We start from the raw sequence: 21,949 nt of genomic DNA on the forward strand, positions 1-21,949 counted from the left end.
CAGAACTAGGATTTGTGCCTGAAAATGATAAAATTTGGGGCCTTTTGCAAAAGAAAAGTAAATCAAAATTATGAGAAAAAATTAAGTAGAATGATGCATATTTATATACATATGAAAAGATAACACAGAGAGAGAAAAGAATTTAAAAACAAAGAAGTTTGGAAGATTCAAATCCTTTTCTTTTGACATCTCCTTAGGAAAATTTCAGACACACTTACATATAAATGCTTCTTGATTTTTACTTGACTTACAAGAGGGTACTTAAAACATCTAGAAATTTTGGGGAATCCCATCAAGTTGAGGGATCTTGGTTTCTAAACTTTATTGGTTTTATGAAAAATTTCCTTTTGCTACTGGAACAGTCTTCCTAAATTCTGGTTTTGATGGTATCAAATTTGCCATTTTAGAACACATTCTAAATTTTTATATGTTAAATATAGTCTTTTGAAACTGAGAGGCTAAGTTTGGCTTAATTGAATTCCTATACAATTTTATGTGATGTTTCCGAGCCTCCATTTTTCTAAAGGAGAGAACAATTAGAGTGTTATATGTGATAATGTGTATAAAATGTTCTCATTATTTACTAAATGTATTAAAATTGAGGAATAAAATATATAACCAAATAGTTGTCAGAGTTATTATTGTATTTTTTAGTTTTAGTAAAATGTTGACCTGAGCATTATGGTATATCACACACACACACACCACAACCCGCTTTTCTCTGCAAATATATACAAATCCTAAGTAAAATATAATTTTTGAAATACCTTGCTAAGCTCAAAAGAAAAGGAAATTCTATGAAATTAGTAGAAACCTCATAGTCAGAATTTCAGTCCTTTAATTTGAAGGTACAAAAAATGGGGTCTGAATATTCACTCAAGTTCAGGAGACGTGGATTTTGGTTTGTGCCTAGGCAGGAACATGAACTGAATATTGTTCGTAAAGTTTGGATCCCAGAAGGGCTACTTCTCTATCGAAGGGGTATTAAATGATCTAATTACAACACTGAGAAATAAAATAGCCATTATAGGCATTGAAATGAAAATCTGACAGATGGATTAAGTAGAAGATAAGATTCAGGCAAAGAGAAAATCCATTAACATAAAACTATGGAAATTACAGGAAGAAAAAGATAAAGGAAATGTAAATGTGGGCGGGGGGGGGGGGCGGCTAGCCGGAGAATAGAATGATAAAGGTATATGTAATAAGCATTCCAGAAAAGAACTTGGAATAAGGACAACATTCAAACAAATGAGGAGGGAGAGTTTTGTAGAATTGTGTAGACCATTGAATTCCAAGAATAGAGAAATAGAGCAGTCCTGAGCAGTATAAATAAAAACAAACCCATACATACATATGTCACAGTAAAAACCGCAGACCCAAGAAATTCTTAAATGTCACCAGGAAGAAACAAGTGGTTATCTAAAACAGATGAACGCATTTCTTGTCCTCAAAAATAGATGTCAGAGACAATATTCAAAGAAGAAAAAGTCTTCAAAATTTTCAGTGGTGCTTAGCTGTGCTTTTAACGCACAGCTATCTAAGCGCCACTTCGGAGTGAGGAAGAAAGGTGTTTCAGACAACTGAGGTTACCACTCACAGGCTGTCTATGATCCACTATGAAGTCCTCTGAGAATAAGGACACTGAACCCAGAAGGAAACGACAGAAAATTAGTAGTCTTGGTGAGGATATTGGAAGAGAAGCCCCCCGATTTTATAGCCAGTGGATTTTGGTTTTGATCGGTGCTGTCAGTTGTCACTTGTGGACCTTGTAAACCCGAGCATTAGTTTACTTATGGAAAATAGAGAAACACATGGCACTTATCTTACACATGAAAACCAACAACACTTGGAATAACAATGTAAAAAACTCCTATCTCGCCCAGTACATGGTATCTGAGGAACATGATAAAATGCAATTTAATCTGAAATTTCATTTTGTGGTTCCCTTTACTGGGAAAGACTTACTGTCTCAATCTGTTGAACTACTTGGAGAACTGAATTAAATATGTCTTTCTCTACTTAATCCTCACTTCTAGTTAAGAGCAGACTTAAATCTTTCTTCTGTGTGCCAATTTTACTTGTGGTCCCTCTCTTGTAGTCTTATTTTATCCCGTCTTATATTACTGTTACTTATATATGGGCCTTAAATCTCTAATGTAAAGTTATGTTTGAGTACTATGTTTCTTAATTTGTGCTTATCTTTATCACCCACAATGTTGTATATAGTGCAATTAGTTGCTCATGAAAGCTGCTCAATACATATTTAATCAATTGAATTAAAATTATTGAATGAAAGATGAGTGAGTGAATGGATACTTTTTGATGTGTTACTTTGTGGTAGAAATTAGTTGGGAGATAAGCTAATTTTTATTACGTCTTATGTGTTTTGCAGTATTCTGCAGTTGGTATTTGAACTCAAAACCTACTGCTGACTGAAGTTCTAGCCTAATATATTTTAAATCTTTAGGGAATATTTCCCCCTAAAGTAGACAGTTATATAATATTTAATATTAACACTCTTTTTAGCTCTTGAAACACTTTTGAAAATATTTGGACAATAGTGTGAATAGGTAGTGATATTAAATGTCTGAATACAATTCTGTAGTTTTAGGTTTCAGATGTCAACTATTATGGAAAATATGCCATGATCCACAATCATCATAAGTATATATAGTTGCTTATTTTCAGAATTAAAAGATGTTTCCTAGTGGAAATTTAAATAAATGGGCACTTAGTTAAAAATGAAAACATGTCATTTTGGTTGATAATTTCCTCTATCTTTCCTTGATCAGAGGTATTGTCCTATGACATTAACTAAACTGGACTTTAAGTATGCATTATAAGACTATACAATTATGGGGTTTGTCCAGAAAAAGTCCAACCATTATTAATATAACAAGAACAGTTAGCTCAACATTGATGTAACCTGGCAGCCAAGAAGAGGGGACTGGAATGTGCATACATGAACAATGACAACTTTACTAGTCAGTGGGGGTGGTAGACATCACTGAGTGAGCATGTGTACTGTGTGGCCATTGCATTCAAAATGACTGAGTAGAACAATGAAGCTACATCAAATTTTGTCTTAAGCTTGAACATTCCCCCATGGAATCTATTCAGATGATTCAGAAGGCTTTCAGAGATGATGCAATGAGTGCAGCACAAATAAAAGTGTGGCACAAATGCTTCAAAGACAGTCAAGAATTTGTTGAAAATGATCCCCATTCTGAAAGCCCCGCAACAAGCAAAATACCTGAGAATGTTGAACGTGTACAGGCTGCAATCAACAAAGATTGGTGACTGACAGTGTGAGAACCAGAAGCTGATCTGGGGCTTCCCAAAACTACTGTGTCTGAGATTTTGACACAGGATCTTGAAATGAAATGGTCATGGCAAAATTGGTTTCATGGCTTCTGCTACTGGAGCAGAAGGAACATTGTGCAGTTGCTAATTATTTGATTCAAAATGCTACCAGTGCTGATTTCCTCAAGAAGTTTATTACCAGAGATAAATCATGGATTTATGGTTATGATCCAGAAACAAAGGCCTGGTAGTCCCAATGTAAGTCACCTGGCTCTCCATGCCCAAAAAAGGCAAAGCAAAGTAGCAGCAAGATCAAAACCATGTTAACTGTGTTTTTTGATTGGGAAGGTGTCCATTATGAGTACGTCCCTCAAGGCGAACCAATTAATAAGGAGTACTACCTCAAAGTTATTTGTCAGTTGAAAGATGCAATACAACAAAAACAGCTATAGTTATGGGCAACTGGTGAGTGGCAGCTTCATCATGACAGCACACCCACTCATGCAACATGTCTCATGCAGAGATTTTTGGCAAAACATCAAATCACCCAGGTATCTCAGCCCCTCTACAGCCCAGATTTGGTGCCCTGTGACATCTGGCTTTTCTCAAAACTAAAATCATCCTTGCAAGGGAAGAGATTTTAGAGCATCGATGAGATTCAGGAAAATATGATGGGGCAGCTGATGGCAATTGGGAGAACTGTCTGAGGCCCCAAGGTACCTCCTTTGAAGGGGACTGAGATGTCATTGTCTTATGTACAATGTTTCTTGTATCTTGTACCTTCTTCAATAAATATCTCTATTTCTCATATTACATGGATGGATACTTTCTGGACAGACCTCATATATTAATATATATATTATCAACTATAATTCCCCATGTCTTTGTGAAAGATCATCATAAAGGCCAATAATGTTTTAAAATTAAGGTCAAAGCATAGAGCATTACTTCATAGTAAAATATTTATAATCAAACTGTTAATGAAGGTTAATTGACATTTAAAAACCCCATTTAAAACTCCTTTTGAATTAGTCAAGAGAAGTTTCTTGAGAAACTAGAAAGTCCAGTGGTTCATGTAAAGATGTCAGGGTTTGATGCACTCCCATTAACTAGGCTTCTTTTGTAAACTAACCAGTTTACAAACTTACCAGTTTAACTCTCAAATGGTCCCTCAAATGGGAAACATTGCCATCAGCAACTCTTAGCCTCTGTTCTTAAAACTTGTAATCCAAGAGCAGCTTCCAGCTTTCGGGTCCTGGTTCCCATATAAGTACTTGAATTGGCCCTTTTGGATTATATGTCCATCTTTTGGATCAGGCACTGGGAATAAAGAGATGAGCTCCCATGATTGTCCAAACCTAAATCATGTGGCAGAGTCAGTTCAATGAGATGCTTTGCTGATCACTTCTACCAAAACCATACAGGATGAGGTAAGGACAAGGGACCTGCTATTTTAATCCACATTCACCTCCCCTATCTGGAGTCTTGGACCAATGGTTCAGAATTCATAACTTTTCAGATTTTGGAAACATGATAGAGTATATATTCAAAAATGCAAATATGTTATTTCATCCCCATATATGCAAATATGCGTAGAAAGTAGGAAAAAGAAAGAGTGTAAATATTATCATGTCTTTTTTTTATGCCAACTGAGTTTGCTCCAAGTTTCTGAAAAATATTTCAGTTTATACACTACTAGGATTTCAGAACTGCCAATAAAAGGTTGAGAGTCTATAATAAACATACTTTATTGGATATGTGTTATATTCTATATTCTAGGCACCGTACTAGCTTGTAAGGTAAATTCTCTGATGGTAGAGACAGCATGGTTTATCTCCATGTCTTTGGACTTGGCATAGTTCCTGACATAGAGAAAGTACTCATTAAATATGTTTGCTGAATAAATGAGGATATCCATGAAGTAATTCAAACACTTGTCCCATGATATAGGTATTAATTTTTCTGTTCAGAACTTACTGAACCTCAGTTTTACCATTTATGAAAATAAATATAATGATACTTGGTAGGATGAGTGAGGCTCAGAGCAATTAAATAGCAAAAGTGGACAGACAGATTGCAAGTAAACTGATTACACAATAATATCCAGGTTAATCTGACTTAGTTGCTAAACTGTTACTTTATTCCACCTCGATGTCAAGAGCACAGGTAGCTTCATTTCTTCTCAGCCTGTAACAATTATACCTTTAGGTGTAGACACACCATTTTGGGGAGATAGGATATGCCTATCATCCAAGCTACAGAATTCTTAACAAGATTAGGAGGAACAATCTTAATTTAGGGCCCTACCTAAACTCTGACTACTGAATAATTTGCTCTTATTATTTTGAAAGAGCTCATTCTACTTACAGTCTTGGGTGGATGTCAACGTTGCTCAGTCTGGCCTTGTCTAACACTTAAGTAAGCTGTACTTAAACACTAGAGTCTAGAGACCATTGCCACGCTAACCCATGAACAGAATCTTACACTTTTTACCATTGTACATTTTTGTACTTTTAAAAATCTTAAAGCATTTTACATGTACATCAGAAGTTCAGACAACTCTAACATTGTTTAGTTTGTAGTTTTAGGACCAAAAATTGTAATGATTGGTGTGGTGGTACGTTTTACATGCACATATAAGGAAACACATTGACATTGTGCCAACAGCAATCACATCTGAAGTCCCCAATTAAAATGTGATTTTTTTTTTTGAACTCCAAAAGCTCCATGTGACAGTTTAGCCATCTGTTTAATGTAACAGCCACCACTTATTTGGACATAGATAATTATTATAATAAGGACAGTGCTGGGGAAAGATCAGCTCATCCCAGTTGAGAATGACAGTTAATTAAGAAGAGATAATTAGTGAGAGGCAGTTAGCACTAGATTACATCCTAGGAAAGAAATAGGTATCAAATCTTCTCAATCTAGATATAAATCATGTAGCGTGTAAGATTATATACATTTTGAATCATTTTAAGTAATATGTATATTAAAATATATAGAAATAAATAGCATATTTTCTGAGCTGTGTTCAACCAAGAGAAGTATTGTTTTCATGAATTATCTTTTGAATTCTTTGCATTGTGTTTTTTGTCAAAATATGATTATCTCAGTTTATTCTGTGGAGCGTTTGTCTTACATGACCACTCTTACTGTTGTGAGACAAAGTCTTCAGCCCCCTCGTCTCTGGTGGGATCTGTAACACACTTGGCTAGTTATCTGCCAGGAAGACCTAAAAGCAGTGATATTTAGAGTAAGTGCTCTATTATTAAATGTGGTGAAGGAAAGGAGAGTTCCCATGAAGGTGGGTCTAAGAACTCAAACTAAATAATAGTTTTAAATTGCTCTATTATAAAATTGTTTTTATAAGAAGCAAAATTGATTAATTTCCTTCTATCTTAGTAGAAGTGCTTTTGAGCTAAAAAATATATAAAGGCCAAATGATGGAGGAAAACTCAGTGAGGCTTTCATATTTGGTATCATATAACTGGTGCGGCATAGCCGAGCTCTGTTTGTGTCCTGAGGAGCATTAGCACTTATTAGCTCATTGGGGATTTTTCAGTAGGGTTGTCTCACAGGAGAGAAAGAACTTCTTTGCCTGCCTCATCATCCTCACTTTGGGTGTGACTTTGTTATGTTTTCTATACAGTAATTTCTTGCCGTTTTCAGTTGTTCCAACATGAAAATCTTGAGAATTTGGATTGCATCAGTTTAGAACATGTGGTAGAACTTAGATAAGTGACATTTTATCTTTGGGCCATTAGTGAAGAGGGTTTTAAAGAATTAATAATGACAGATTAGGATTTCAATTACTTTAAGAGAAGGATTTTAGAAAGATCGTAGTATATTCTTTGCATAAATGTGAATTGGATTTTGCTGTAAATGGATTCCTCTGCAGGAATGTGTAGTATGTAAGAGCTCTAGCTTTATTTAAGCTCACTGAGGCCCTACTTATAAAATGAGAATACATAATTATTTACTATGGATTATTCCCAGTTCATCGTCAGATTTAGATATTAATCCAGGTGCTTCCACATACATACTTGTGTGATCTTTGGCAAGTTATAACCTCTCATAATTTCAACTTATTTTTTTTCCTAAAATATGCATAATATAAAAGTACTTTTTGCAAGGATTGTTTGGAAGACTGAATTAGATAATGACTAAGCTTTTTGTATGAATGCCTGCACACCCTTAGCACGCAATATGAGTTATTAATATTGATTTTAAAATTAAATTATGGTACTTGTTTCCTATTTGGGAGTACATATTTCATTACATATCTGAGATACAATCGATTCTTTTAAAAATACATGTATATTCTTAAAACTGTAATACAGATTTTATTTATTCATTCTTCCCTGAACCAGTTACATACACATAAAGAGCTATCTTTGGTCAGCTTATGTTATAGTTGAGCACAACAGTTTGTACGTTAGGATTTTTTTCTAGAAGAGTTTATATAATTAATGAAAAATTAGGTAAAGAGAAAGAGAGACTTGAGAACTGAGAGAGCTGAGAATTGGGAGACACGAAACCTGGCTTCTGTCTCTGGTTCAATTTGTCCTTTGGCAAATTACTTAATCTACTGGGGTATTAATTTCTTCAAATTTAAGAGAAAATTATTCTGAATGATTTCTGCAGCCATTTACAGTTACTAAATTATAATTCTAATAATAAACTCAGAACAACTATTTTCAAAATGATACTATTTAACTACTGGCAGTTACTAATCATATATCTTTGCTTCTACTTATTTTCCCACTTAATAGGAAACCATGCATGATTGCTTTAACTTGAAGTTGATTTTTTCTAAATCTTGAAATATTAGGTTATTCAGTGACCTTTAAAAATATCTAGCTCAACTTAGCATAGACATTATTCTAGCTTTCAAGAAGACCAATTAAATACATCTGGAAAAGACCCAACTCTATGATTTTCTCTGAAAGGAGAATTACATAAATTATCATGTATAACAACTTATATTATTTTAGTAAAAGTCATTTTCCATTTTATTTTTAAAAATTAAAATGGAATTTAAAAAATGCTATTTTAATTGAAAGGATATTTTACCTTGTGTTCTCTCTGTTCGACAATTTTTTTATGTTGAGGAATTTGTGTGTTTATTACTCAACTTAATCAGTCTAAAAAATTTCATATTATATACTTATGTATATACTTCCAAAATTATTCCAAATTTTGAATAGATATCTAGTAGAGAAAAATAAAGTTAATAAAGAACAGAAATACAACTCTCTGAGTTTCATGTGGCTATCAAAAATTGTTTTATTCCTATTCTCTTCATTCAGTCCCTAGAACCAGATGAAGGGTCCAGTACTGTAGTCTATAAAGGTGTGAACACATTTACTTTTATTTGAATGATATTAGCTATAGTCAAATACATAGTTTTTTTTCTCCCACAATGGGATCTTCATATTCCAGTGTTCCCACAATACCTTTGCCTCAAAATGTAATTCAATCAAAAAGGATAACATTGCGTACCTAAGTCCTATGTGGCTGAGATTATAATTTTGAGCCATGCTGTGGCCATCTTTTAATGAGACACTGATTTTCTAGATTAATGTATTTTTTATTCTGGGATAAACTATCTTATCCACACTCATCAAAGTACAGAATGAAATCAAGAAGAAATATGAATTTTAAAATTATATTTACATTTTTGTGGCAATTTTTTAAGGTTTACCTCATTTGACCCTCCTCTCTCTTCCCGGCATACAGTCTTGGGTTTCTAATTTCCTTCTTAAAACACCTCAGGGTCTCTCTTCTTTCTTTTGCAAAAATGACATTCAAAATATCCTCATGCTTTATTGTCAAAGTTGCCTAGCTATCATTTCAGCTGGTGGAGACTGTACCCCGCCCCCCCCCATTCCTTTCCTACCTATTGTCTGCAGAGGTTACTTTGGAGTGGAAGCGGGCAGAAGTTTGCTGATGTGGCTCTGGAAACGACTTCCTAGTTCAAGCAAGGTCAGAGCCTGGTCTCCTTCTACACTACAGATTCCACTGAGGGATACCTCTTAAAACACTGTGGCCTGAATTTTGCCATTCTAGAAACCCATGGTTCAATTTGCTAAATAACATTTTACATCCTAGAATTAACAAAAGCAATCAAGTACCATAAAGCCATGCTCATATTCATTCATTTACCAAATAAATAAATAAATAAATAAATAAATACAACAACATCCCTTTTAGTTCAGAGGCTTCTAAATAAATGGCATCTCCATATATTTTAGATTCAGACTTTGAAGACCTTAAGATGGCCAATGTATATGCTAGATTCCCAAAGGAACTTTTATTTTGTAATTTTATATTTTGCTATCTCATCTGGTTTAATTTTCATGTTGTTTCTTATCTTTCATTTGCTTATCTTCATTAAAAAAACTGTTCAATATCATTAAGTACTTCATCTTTCAGTTAGGTGATTTTGTATGTAATTATGAGAAAAGAGAATGGAAAACTTTCAGATCATCACAAATGATATGGAGAGTTGAAAACAATTTATAGTTAATTATAAGCTTAGTTGGGGGGGTTAATTAATTTCTATGTGTGCTACATAGAAGATGGATTTTTAACATGTATTAAATTAACAACATTAACTCATTTTATAAATAAAACATGTAGGCACACACACATCTCACATCTAAAACATCAAATTTTTGTTATATCGGTATTGTTCTATTACTGACTTTTTAGTTTGCATTTAAACTGAAGTATTTTTAAAGGATTTTATCATATCAGTGATCACAACTTAGACTGTAAATCTTCATAATATTTCATATCAACATTGTTTGACATGGTCTGAGTGTCTGTCAAATTTTTCCAACTCTGTTTCAGCCCTGTCACTTGTTTTTGTTTTGTTTTGTCATATGTTATAAAAGAACTAAATAACTTGTTTTATTTGCAAAACCTGGTCAGCAGTTTTTCCTCTGCCTGTTCGAACTCCAGCTTAATGACCCAGACTAAATACTTGTGACAATGGAGTCATGGGAATGAATGACGGATCTGTGTAGCAGCTAGGGCTTTAACCTCTTAACCAGCTTTCATTTTTCATCTTTGCAATTTCCATTTCCTCTTTTTATTGAAATAAGTTGAGTTGAAATAAACGGATACTCCTGCACATCCTGTGAGCTCTTCTGAGAAGAGCATTGGCCTGTGAATGATACTATTAATAATTTTTTTCATGTCTTTTTCTCTCTTTTTTTCTAGTCTCGACCTATTCCTTCCCACCTTACTTCAGCAGTGGCGGAGAGTATCTTGGCTTCCGCCTGTGAGAGTGAGAGTAGAAATGCCGCCAAGAGGATGCGTCTGGATAGACAACAGGTACTGAGGAGTCTGGGGTCTGGTGCACAGCAGCTAGAGCAAATATGGCTAATGTAGTCTGATTTATGTAAAAGAGCAAAATGGTTTACTGGATTTTGAAGTACACAAAGATAGAATGTATCTTTATGATAAGAACTGAAACTTGAAAATGCATGTTCACGAGGTCAATGGAGATCTAACAACAAAAGTATTCTGTGGTGCAAAGAGGACAGTTGTAAACTTAATGAGGTCTAATTCTATTTAGCATCCTATCTGAAGGCTACTTATCCCAAGAATGGTTCTAAATGATCACTATAGTTTTGTAAATTTACCTGATTAGTTATGATAATGACCTGGTTGTGTTCATTTTTAATGGACGTCAACTTCTCTTTAATTCCCTGTGGTCTGACTGCTAAATGTCATATGTTGTGCTGGGAATGGGGAAAGCACAATATAATTTGAAAGATAAGAAATCCATAAAATGGGAATAGAAAATAATGAAAACCTATCTCCTGGACTTACTTCCTCGTTAATGAATCATTTACTATATACCCATTAATTATCAACTTTCTGTGTCCCTTTTCTAAGGATGTATATCTGTGTGGTGTGGACATGTGTATTTTTTGTTCATTGTTCACTGATATTTCACTCAGTTTTTTCCCTTGGTTTATCTACATCTGTCTGTCTCCCCATTTCATATCTGATATGTCTTTGTTTTATTTTCTCTCTAGCCCTCTTTCTTAATTATTCATAATAAAGACATTTTATAACATATAATTTAAATATTACATGTAAACTATGCTGTATCCTGACTTTTAAATTATTTTGACAAATTATCTGAGTACTTAATATTTCTAATTGAGATTGGCGTGAGAAGATTAAATGGTCAATCCAATTTTGTTTTTGCTGTGAGCCAAGGAGCTTCAAAGAAAATAGAAAAATAGTAAAAAAAGGTTTTCTACTTCAGGCTTAGAATATTGAGAAGTTTTTCAAAATGGCATTATTTTTTAATTTTATGTGCTTATTATTAATATGGCATATGGCAATAATTTTAAACAATGCAAAAGATGAAGCCTTTAGTTCAATAAAAAACAGTATTAGTCTCAGATAAAATGTATATGAAAAAACTGATTTTGAATTTGTTAATAATTTTTTGCCAACAGTATTTATTCATGTATTTGTGTCCTCAGTTGAGATATTTATCATTATTATAATTCTAAAATTTATTTTACTTAAAATGAGTTATAGCACTATACAGGTGAGGCAAAAGTAGGTTTACACCTGTGAGTACACAAAGCCCAGAGTTCGTTCTTGTAATATTTTATATACAAACAACTGTAAACCTACGTATGCCCACCCTACCATTTGTATAGTGATTACGATTGCACATTGTGGAGTTAAATACATCTGATTTTGATTCTTATCTCTATTCTTATTGTGTGAACTTCAGAAAGCTATTTCAATTCTCTCTGGCTCAGTTTCTTCATATGCAAGATAACAAGAATAATTACTAATCCTATCGTGTTGTTGTGAGAACTCTAGACAGATTTATGTCATTTATTTAGCATTTTGCCTGGCACATAGTAAACATCAATAAATTCAGTCTAGAAAAGATGATTTTAACTGATGTTCTAGCTTTTCTGTTGCATTAACATAAGTAAAACTAAAAAAAAAAACATTAATAGTATTATCTCTTACATTGGAGTTTTAAACTCAGACTAAACTATTTGAGAGGTCATAATTCTAGAAATTGGAATGGCAGGATTCTGAGATTGAGTGGGCTCTCCTGGTCGTCATCTTGCCATATATCAACCTAGTCTACACTCTAGAATATTCCTGCATATTATCAGTCATACAGAGTTATTATGACTGATTTATGTTATATACTAACTTGTGATATCACTCTGCAATATCCCCCAAAGCTGGTCTTTCACCAATATGTAGTCAGTTACTTAACCACTGTTAGTCTAATCTGTAAAATAGTGATACAAATATCAGATTCATAGATTTATCTAAAAGATTTAATAAGGCAGTGCATGTGAAAGTATAGTGTGTTGAATAAATTTATATATTGTTAAAGATATATTGACCATTTGCTTGAATACCTCAAGTGGCAGGGAAATCCCACCTCCGATACTAAAGAACTAGTATTTATTAAATCACATGCCCAATTGTGAGACAGCTATAATCATTTTGATGATCTTTAAACTGAGCTCAAATTTGCTTCCTAGAGCTTCTACCCATTGAAGAAAAACTGCTAGCAATAATCAGGAGTGTGACTTCTTACTATTGTCCTGGGAGTAGGGAAAAGAATGGGTGGGGACCAATGGTCCTTGACCCTACTTCCCATATTAACTAGTTCTTTTCCTATGCCTTCATACACAGTGGTCATTTATTGCAGGGCTCTGTCACCTGGGAATGTGGGAGGTCCGATATTTCCCTCTGCATAGTAATGTTCTTTCCAGGCCGTAAAGGGGTTCAGTGGGCTTGGGATTCATGAGAGGTATGGAAAAAAAATGACAAAAAAATATGTGCTATGATTTATTGGAAACCTAACAGGCACTTTGCAGACATTTCTTTCACTTAGTATTTTCCACAGTCTCATGGGAGCAGGTCTTCTTGTTCTTGTTTACATGTGAGGAACCCGAGGCTGAGAGAAATAGGATGATACATACAAGATGGCTCAGCTGCATGAGCAAGTCATGGTATAAGTTCACTTACATGAGGCTGATGCTTGCCATCTCTCCACAATCTCGTACCTCATTATTTATGGTCACTGAGAGGGAACCCATGTTCAGGGACAAACTCTTCAGACTCATACCCTTTGTGCTTCTGCTCACAATGATTTTTCATAGTATGGTTTTCTGTTGGGAAACTGCTTTATTCACAAAGATTTTTGCATTCTTTCATAACTAGCAAACCAGGTTTCCCCAGTAAGCAGTTATTCCAAGAATGATGTTTCTGTCTCAGTATGAGCTGGAAAGGGGTCATAAACTTCCCGAAGGGCTTCATGTCATCCAGGGAATGGGTTGTGCACTATGAACACTGGGTTAGTGGGGGGTTTTCTTTTAAACTATATTAAAGATATTTTAAAACTAATATTCTTCTTATTATGAAGTCTATAAATCTCATTTGGCATGCCACACAAAGGTTTCTACCAAGTGATTTTGTACTTCCCACCACAGCATGGAGATGGGGGGCATCCTCTCAAAAAGATGTAAACCCTCTTTTTGCCCAAGTTGAGATAGGCAGAGTTCTTTTGGGTGTTGGCAATGAGATCATCTTTTGCTGTGAACATTATTGACCTGACTCATAATTCTTAGAATTTGCCAGTGACTCCGTGATTCTTCCCTGTGCCCCCACCTTTCAATAGGTACATGGAAGTTCAAAAACTGGACACTTAAAACCTGGATTCTATTAAGCCACACATCTGACTGCTTGCTGCCCATGGTTAGCCACATGTTAGGGCAATTAATGTGCATGCCCTTCTAAGTTTCAGAAACTTGGTGAATTAATTGGATTTTATAGTGCTCTTCTAACTATTATAATGAAAGGTGTTATGGATGTGTTAAATGCCTCATTTCCTAAGTCCACCGTACACAAGGATCGGAAGAGGCATGTTCTTATGCAGCCTCTTCCCTGAAGCAAGCCAGTGGCAAGGACAGTTGCTTTGGCTTCATCAGAAATCAGATTTCATTATACTGAGGTCAGTCTGTAACATGTTATAAAAGATAGTCAGCATTGCTTTGCTGTTAACATGAAAATTTAGGATTTTTATATTAGCTAGGATACTCTTCCACACTCTGACAATTCAAAAAGATGGGCAATGTCAGACTTCACTTTTATAACTTGAAAACATAGCTCAATTTAAAAGATTGTCTTTTTCTTTGCCTTTACTATTTGGACATTCTTTCATCACTGTTTCCTTAAAAACAAAGATATCTCAATGCTCTTGGTTACAATTTATCTAAATAGACAGAGGCAGAAAGTGAGAGAGATTACAACCAGCTACTTGCTGGTGATTTATCGCCTGTTTGCTGTTTTTGAGAGATGACATATATCTTATTCCTAGGCTGGCTGAGGTTTATGAATGATGCGAAGGTTTCTTTAGTGTCTTCTCTATTCAGTGCATTTGGTCAAACTGAGGCATAGTTCTATGGACAGGATCACATTAAACCAATGGTCAAGGGCATCCCTAGCAGCAACACAGCAGATGTAGTCTTCATGAAGACAACACCGCCTCCGTGGAGGGTGACACTGCAGTGATGAGGGCAGATGGGAAATCAATGGTAGGGTATGATGTGACACTTTGACTATTGAAAAGAACCCTGGGTGTGAGGAGAGGAAATGGCACATTAGTTATTTGTGACATCATAAAAGGTGAGGAAGCAGGAAAAAAATACTAAAAACTGATGTGTCAATAAGTTACTAAAGAAAATCACTACTAGTGAAGCAGCATGAAACCATGGACCCAGGATCTAAAAATCTCCAGTAAGCACATAATTCTGCTAATCTTCTGTCCATAATAGGGGTGAATCCAAGGCTACCTGCACCTCTTCGTGCTTTTCCCTTTGTTGTGTTAGGGTACTGAGGAGTGGGCATGTTATTAAAAGCAATGTAGTTGTAGGTACCAATTTAAAAATATAGCCATGTAAGTGCCATGTCAGTTTTTATACAGACTTCACCTATAAACTCAAACAATGTCATAGTAACAGATTTAACTTGAAACCTATCTCTGTGGCCTTCCTGCCACACCCCCAAGCCCCTATTCACAGTTATTCTCAGCTTTTCCTCTACTCCTAGTATCTTCCTTTCTTACATACAATAGTTTGGAGATAAACCTCTATCTTGAGTCTTTCAACATATGTTTCGGGATAGTCCTTTTATCGAAAAATATATTTATATACTGTATAAGAAAAACTTGGAGTATATAGTATTTCCTTTGTAACATGTTTAATTTTAACCTGTTTGAGCTAGAATGTACGTCCCAAGGGATCTCATTGGAATGGGCCTTGTTTTGCTCATTAATAATAATACTAATGACAACAGCAATAGCAGAAACATTTATGGGTGTGGCACTGTGCAAGGTGGTTTGCAAGTCTCTTTGGTGTAATCAGCCTGACTTTTAACCAAGTGGAGAAGCTGAGGCTGAGAACTCTTAGGTCACAGAGATGCTAAGGATTACCCCCACTTTGATCCAATGCTTATGCTTTTATTTATTTATTTATTTATTTTTCATTTATTTATTTATTTTTGATAAAGATTCTTTATTTTTTTGTTGTTCTATTACAGTTGTCCCATTTTCCCCCTGTTGCTCTCCCCTGCTCCACTCCCTCCACAGTCAGCCCCCTATTGTTGCATTAAAAAAAATCATTTCGGACAGGTGGGCTTAGTTTTGATAATTTGGGAAATCAATGAATAAAGATGAATAAAGAAGAAATACAATTTACTAGTAATTCCATCCATGATTTTACAGAATAATTTTTCTACTTTTTCTATGCAAAACTTCCTGTTTAAAAAAGCAGAATAGTAACACATTGTTTCCTTCCATTTAGCTTAATATTATGCATATTTACTGTATCATTATAATCATATAGGTTATTTTAAAGTCACTTAATACTTCATCGTGTAGTGTTGATTTTATTTTTTTGCATAATTTGCATGTGAAAAGATGCCTTGCCAATTATTTCTTTAGGATAAATTATGATAATTGGTTAAAAAAAAACCAGCAAGCTTTTAACGCTCTTAATATACATAAGGCTTATGTCCTTAATTTTTGCTTTATTTTTGTAAAGATAAGGATTTTAGCTGTTTTTATAAGCATATGCCCATTAAAAGCTTGTTTTAACTTCTGTGAATCTTTTATTCTTAACCAGTAGTTCCTAACCCTCGAGGAGAGCATATCTTCTTGTAATAAACACCTTGAAATATCCACTTTCAGATCCTAAAATGTAATTTATAGTTCATTTAAATTATGTGTTCACAATTTTATATATATATAATGTCCTGATTTTAATATAAACAGTACATTAAAGGAAAGTAATATATAATCAAATAACCTGCACTGTAGTTTGGAAATGTGGGGATACCACATCACTAGAAGATACAGAGTCCATTTAAATCAGTGAGGAAGCAACAGCTCCATCTGTTGTCTGATGCATTCAGTGACACAAATTTTCAAATAGTGAAGAACTATTGATAAAGTTCCATACAAAATGTAGTTCAGTATTCCCTTGATTTGCATGGTAGCGTATTCCTGAAATAATTCAATATAAATTCTAAAGCATGCATAAAAACTTTGTGTTTATACCTAAAATGAAGTTAACTTTTAGGCTCAGATCATTTTATATAGGTTCCAGCTATAAAAATATTCAGCAGGTCTTTTTAAAGTTCACATGGGAACAGACGATGCTTAGTCAGCTCGAACTCTCTGAAGCATGTCAGAGCTCATAGTAAATGAATTCCCCACCCACTTCATGCCGGTATCACCTGCTGTATGTATTTTCCAAATGTCCTCTAGGAGGGTTACAGTCTTTGAAAAGCATTCCTATGGACAGACTAGTCTAGGATTTGAATACAGAAATTAGAATAATAAATTCTTAAGTCTATTCCTTGATAGTGAACTCATAAGTCAGTTACTCCCATTTTGAAGAGACTGAAGCTCAAAACGCACAAATTTTCTGTAGGCTTTGCAATACATCATATCAAATGACTTTTCTTTCCATGATTTCTGTCTTCCTTCCTTTTACTTTTTATTAAATTTTCTAGAGCCTAAATGTAAAAATTGCATGGTATAAGATAAAAATATCTTAAGCAGGCCTTAAATCCTCTGCAGTGATGAAGCAATTAAGTGTCAATGGCCACATCAATTATGCCTCCAGTTAAAAACCTAAGCCACATCTGATTGCTAATTGCACTACTCTTTTTGAAGTACAATTTCATATTTTGTTCTTTTTCAAATATTTCCAGTATCTTCTGAGATTACATTCATATTCTTTATAATTTGAAAATCACCACCAATTAAATTTCCAGTCAGATACTTACAATGGGGATGCCACAACATCTAGCACTTTGCTACCAATAGAGTACCACTAAAAATAAGGCTCTATAATCTTCAAAAATTCATGTTTTTATCATTTTAAATGACCCATATATATGCCATTTGGCAACTCTGGAGGGTGTGACTCAGCAACTCTTCTGTTTTGGTAATGAGTGTACACTAAATGTTCACTTACTTACATGTCTCTCAAAGGTCCAGGAATGTTTAGTGAGTAATCATATTCTAAAGGAACAGAGGTTCTATTTTTATGTATGGGAAATAGCTAACACAAGTGGATATCAAACCATGACCTTAAATTCATGGGCACCAAGAGGTGGACAAACTAGTAAGCCAATCCAGAGAGATTTGATTACAAATTTTCTCACTATTGCAGTCACCATCATACCTCTATTAGGCCAGATCGGACATAGGGAGTGGTTAATACTCATGTTTTTAAATAATAGAAGTATGGAAATATTATATGTTATATTACATTTTTATAAACATATAGAAATTTTATAAACATAAAAAGTAAGGAAAAGTAAAAATATACCAAAATCAAAAAAGCAGTTAGTTACCTACAAGAGAGCTCCCATAAGACGCTCAGCTGATTTCTTAACAGAAACTTTGCAGGCAGGAACTTAAGTATCCATCAACAGATGAATGAATCCATAGAGAAGTGGTACATATATACAATGGAATATGATTCAGCCAGAAAAGAAATGTTGCCCTTTGCAACAGCATGGATGAACCTAAACGTTATTGTGTTGAGTGAAATAGGTTAGAAAAAGACAAATGGGGAGTGGAGTGAAAATGGTAAAGCGATTAAGAAGTACAAGTAGGTATAGTTACAGAATAGTCATGGGGATGTAAAATATAGCATAGGGAAGGAATATAATCAATAATACTATAATAGCTACTTATGGTGTCAGATGGGTACCAGATTTATCATGGTGATCACTTCCTAAATTATATAAATGTCTAATCACTGAATTGTACACCTGAAACTAATATAATACTGCACATCAACTAATTGTAAAATAAAAATTATTTTAAAAAGTGTTTATGTGGTTGGCACCTACAAAGATATTTGTAGAGCACTGCATGGTGGTTAATAGTGTGAATTTGGGTGTAAGTTTCAAATCACACCTCCATATTAATGAGCTTCTGTGGCTGTTGCCTCATTTATAAAGCAGAAATACTTACCTTATAGTAATGTTTTCCTTGGCAAATTGTATGTATCAAATAAATCTTGGGTATCATTTAAAAAATTTACATAGTATCTTTTGCTTAAAAATTAATATTCACAATTATATCATTTCCTAACAACCACCCTGGGGGACAAATAATATTACTACTTTTTTACAAAAGAAGAAACACATTCAGACAGGTTTAATAATACAACTATGATTACACATCTATAAAGAAACACAACCAGGGCTCCAGACCATGCCCTCTGACTCCAAATGCCATTATTCTGCCCCACTATTCCATATTGCCTCAATTTTAGAAACTAAATCACAGACTGATTTCTAGTTTCACCATTGAGAGCATCACTTAAAAAAAAAAGAAAAATATATATATGAAAATCAAAAGATATATGCCAAAATCAAGTAGTTTACAGATATATAAAATATTACTGTGGATAATTATAAGGCATATTTACCATTCTAATTTTAAATTTTGAGTTCATTGTCTATATTATGTATATTTGAGAAACTTGGTTCAAATAATTTTACTGGAATATTTATTTGCTTTATAGCAAAATCTATTATACTTGAATTTTGTTGGTTTCTTTTGAGCAAGTTTATGCCTTCATGAATTTGTATTCTTTCAGCATTAGCTTAATAATGTGTCTGGACTTCAGCTTTTAAATGAGACAAGTTTTAATTTTTTCCCAAGATTTTTGAACCACTCTAGGTAGTTTCTTATATCTATATCACAAAAGAATAAGAGGAAAATGATTAACAGGAGCACATTACTTTTAAGTAAGCCCTAAATGGATTTATTTAACAAATATTCATTATGTGGAAGATATTCTGCTCAGTACAGAGGCTGGAAAACAAGGGTAAGGGAACCTTTACTAGGGATTTAGCAGATACTAGATTTACCTGGATTTACTGGGTGCTTTGCAGATATTATGTTTTCTTAATAAGGGTGTGATCAGATTGTTGTGAGAGCCAGTGGAGAGTGCTCCTAATTCTTTCTTGGGATCCTAGGAAGCCTTTCCAGAGGAAGCACTATTATAGCTGGCCTTTGAGAAATGGAGATCTTAAAAGACAAAAAAGATAAGAGGATGATATCCCAGGCACATGGAACATTTCAAAACATGAAAGATGAAAGGTTCCTTTTTTAAATGTAATTTAATTTTTTATCTTCACCTGAGGACAATTTTTCATTGCTACCAGAGAACGAGAGGAGGGGGGAGAGAAGGGTATGTGCCCTGACTGGGAATCGAACCTGTAACTCTTTGGTCTATGGGACAACGCTCCAACCAACTGAGCCACATGAAAGGTTCTTAACCTCCTGTCAGGGAAACTTGAGATTCTTGGGAAGAAATGAAAGGAGAGAGGATTGGAGATGAAGGTTTAAACTAGACAGTGCAGAGGGGTTTGATGAGCCCTGTTAAATTATTTGGATTTAAAGTACATGCCAGTAAGGACTGGAAAGGAATGGGACATGTTCCATTTTTAGGAAGCTTCAGAACCATGGGGACAAAAAGTATAGATGAGACCGGGGCAAAGGTGAAGTCCTGATTCAGCAGGGGATTACTTTCTCCACTAGCTGTTGTTTCAGATTTGTATTTAAATGTGACAATATTTAATTTGAGCATATACCATAAGTAATTGTGAAGATTAATCTGCTACAAAATAACCATATGGTTACAGGGGCTTTCTAACAATGAGTGATTTGGAGAATACCTACCCTTCCCGTGACACAGCACTAGCTCAGTGAATGAGAAATCAAAGTTTAATGTTTTCCTATAGTTTTGGCTTATGTAACTATATACAAAGATTATTATTCTTTCTATCTTAAATATCCTTTTCTCATTTTCTCTTTTTTGGTGTCTTGAAACTCTTGACATTGTAGTTTTGATCAAACAATGAATTTTTACATTTTTTTCTTAAATTGAGAGTAAGGTAGTATTTTCCCTTAATGTAAATATTTCCCTTATATATCACTTTATATCTGAGCAGTGATGGACGGTGCATCATTTTATTGATCCCTCATAGAACTATGATGCCAGTAGATCATCAGATGGTTGCCCTCTTTTGTGGATGGGGACTCTGAAGCTGGGAAAGTATTTCTTTTGGGTGACATGGGTTTCAGGTGGAAGGTAGGAACGAGCCTCATTTTCTGATTTTTTTTTCCCTTCTGTTACTCATTCTGCTTTATTATTTGATGTTCTGGCTCCATTGAGAATTCTCCTACATTTGTATAGAAATATACATTTTTTAATTTTAGGTACATCTTTAGCTTAGGGTGTTACTAATTTCAAATGGATAAATGTCAGGATATGAGTAGGTGGTTTGAATTCCAAAAGAGAAATTCAACATGTGTATGTTGATACACTTCTCAGTGCCAGAGTCAGCGGAACATACGGTTTACTAGGTTCTCTGTGAAGACAGCATTTTTGTTAATATCGTTTATTTTACAACCAATTATTTTTAGGCTTCGCAGATAAATGAGGAATCTGACATATTTGGTTTATGCCAATATATTCATTTTTATAGTTTATTTTCTCATAATTTGTTCATTCCTCGTCCTGTCTTTTCTCCTTAATCTAACCACTTTAGAAACCATTAGTTACTCTGGAAAAGTAATTTTGTGTATATTGGGGAAATTTAGCCATAGTCACAGATTTATTAAAAATTAGATAATAGCTTGACAAATTGAACTATGCTTGTTGAAGAGATTTATGATGTTTGACAGGGTTCATGTCATAGGTACAGTGAGACCGGTGGCCTTGAGAAGCACGCTGTTGTTCCCTGTCACCTAGCACTTCGGGAAAGCAGGATTTCTGTAGGGCTGGGTATTCTAGGTAGCTGAGGGTTAGCCTCCTTTTAAAATAATTTTACTTTCATTTTCAGTGGACGTCTTTCCAAAACATCAGTGCATCTTCATTTCATAACAAAAGGTTTCTGATCATACATTTTAATGCTGGATTTATCTATTAATCCTCAGGATTGTGCAGTGCTGACATGTGAGCTTTAGCTATAAGGCACAGGTGTTTCAGAACAGGTGATCTTATAGAGTGTGTCCTAGAGAAAATCCCTGAGG

At 34.4% G+C, this 21,949-nt stretch overlaps 1 protein-coding gene across 2 annotated transcripts in view; it reads left to right on the forward strand.

The window, feature by feature from the left end:
- The window catches only part of NOL4 (nucleolar protein 4), a 287,019-nt gene that overhangs the window by 208,680 nt on the left and 56,390 nt on the right, over window positions 1-21,949 (forward strand). For both annotated transcript variants that reach the window (XM_090285116.1, XM_090285117.1), the window contains one exon: window positions 10,537-10,650. In XM_090285116.1, the coding sequence (XP_090141242.1) occupies window positions 10,537-10,650 (114 nt within the window). The remainder of the gene's footprint in view (window positions 1-10,536; window positions 10,651-21,949) is intronic.

This window comes from Furipterus horrens, unplaced genomic scaffold (assembly GCF_987537825.1).
Source record: "Furipterus horrens unplaced genomic scaffold, mFurHor1.1.pri manual_scaffold_8, whole genome shotgun sequence".
Lineage (NCBI taxonomy): Eukaryota > Metazoa > Chordata > Mammalia > Chiroptera > Furipteridae > Furipterus > Furipterus horrens.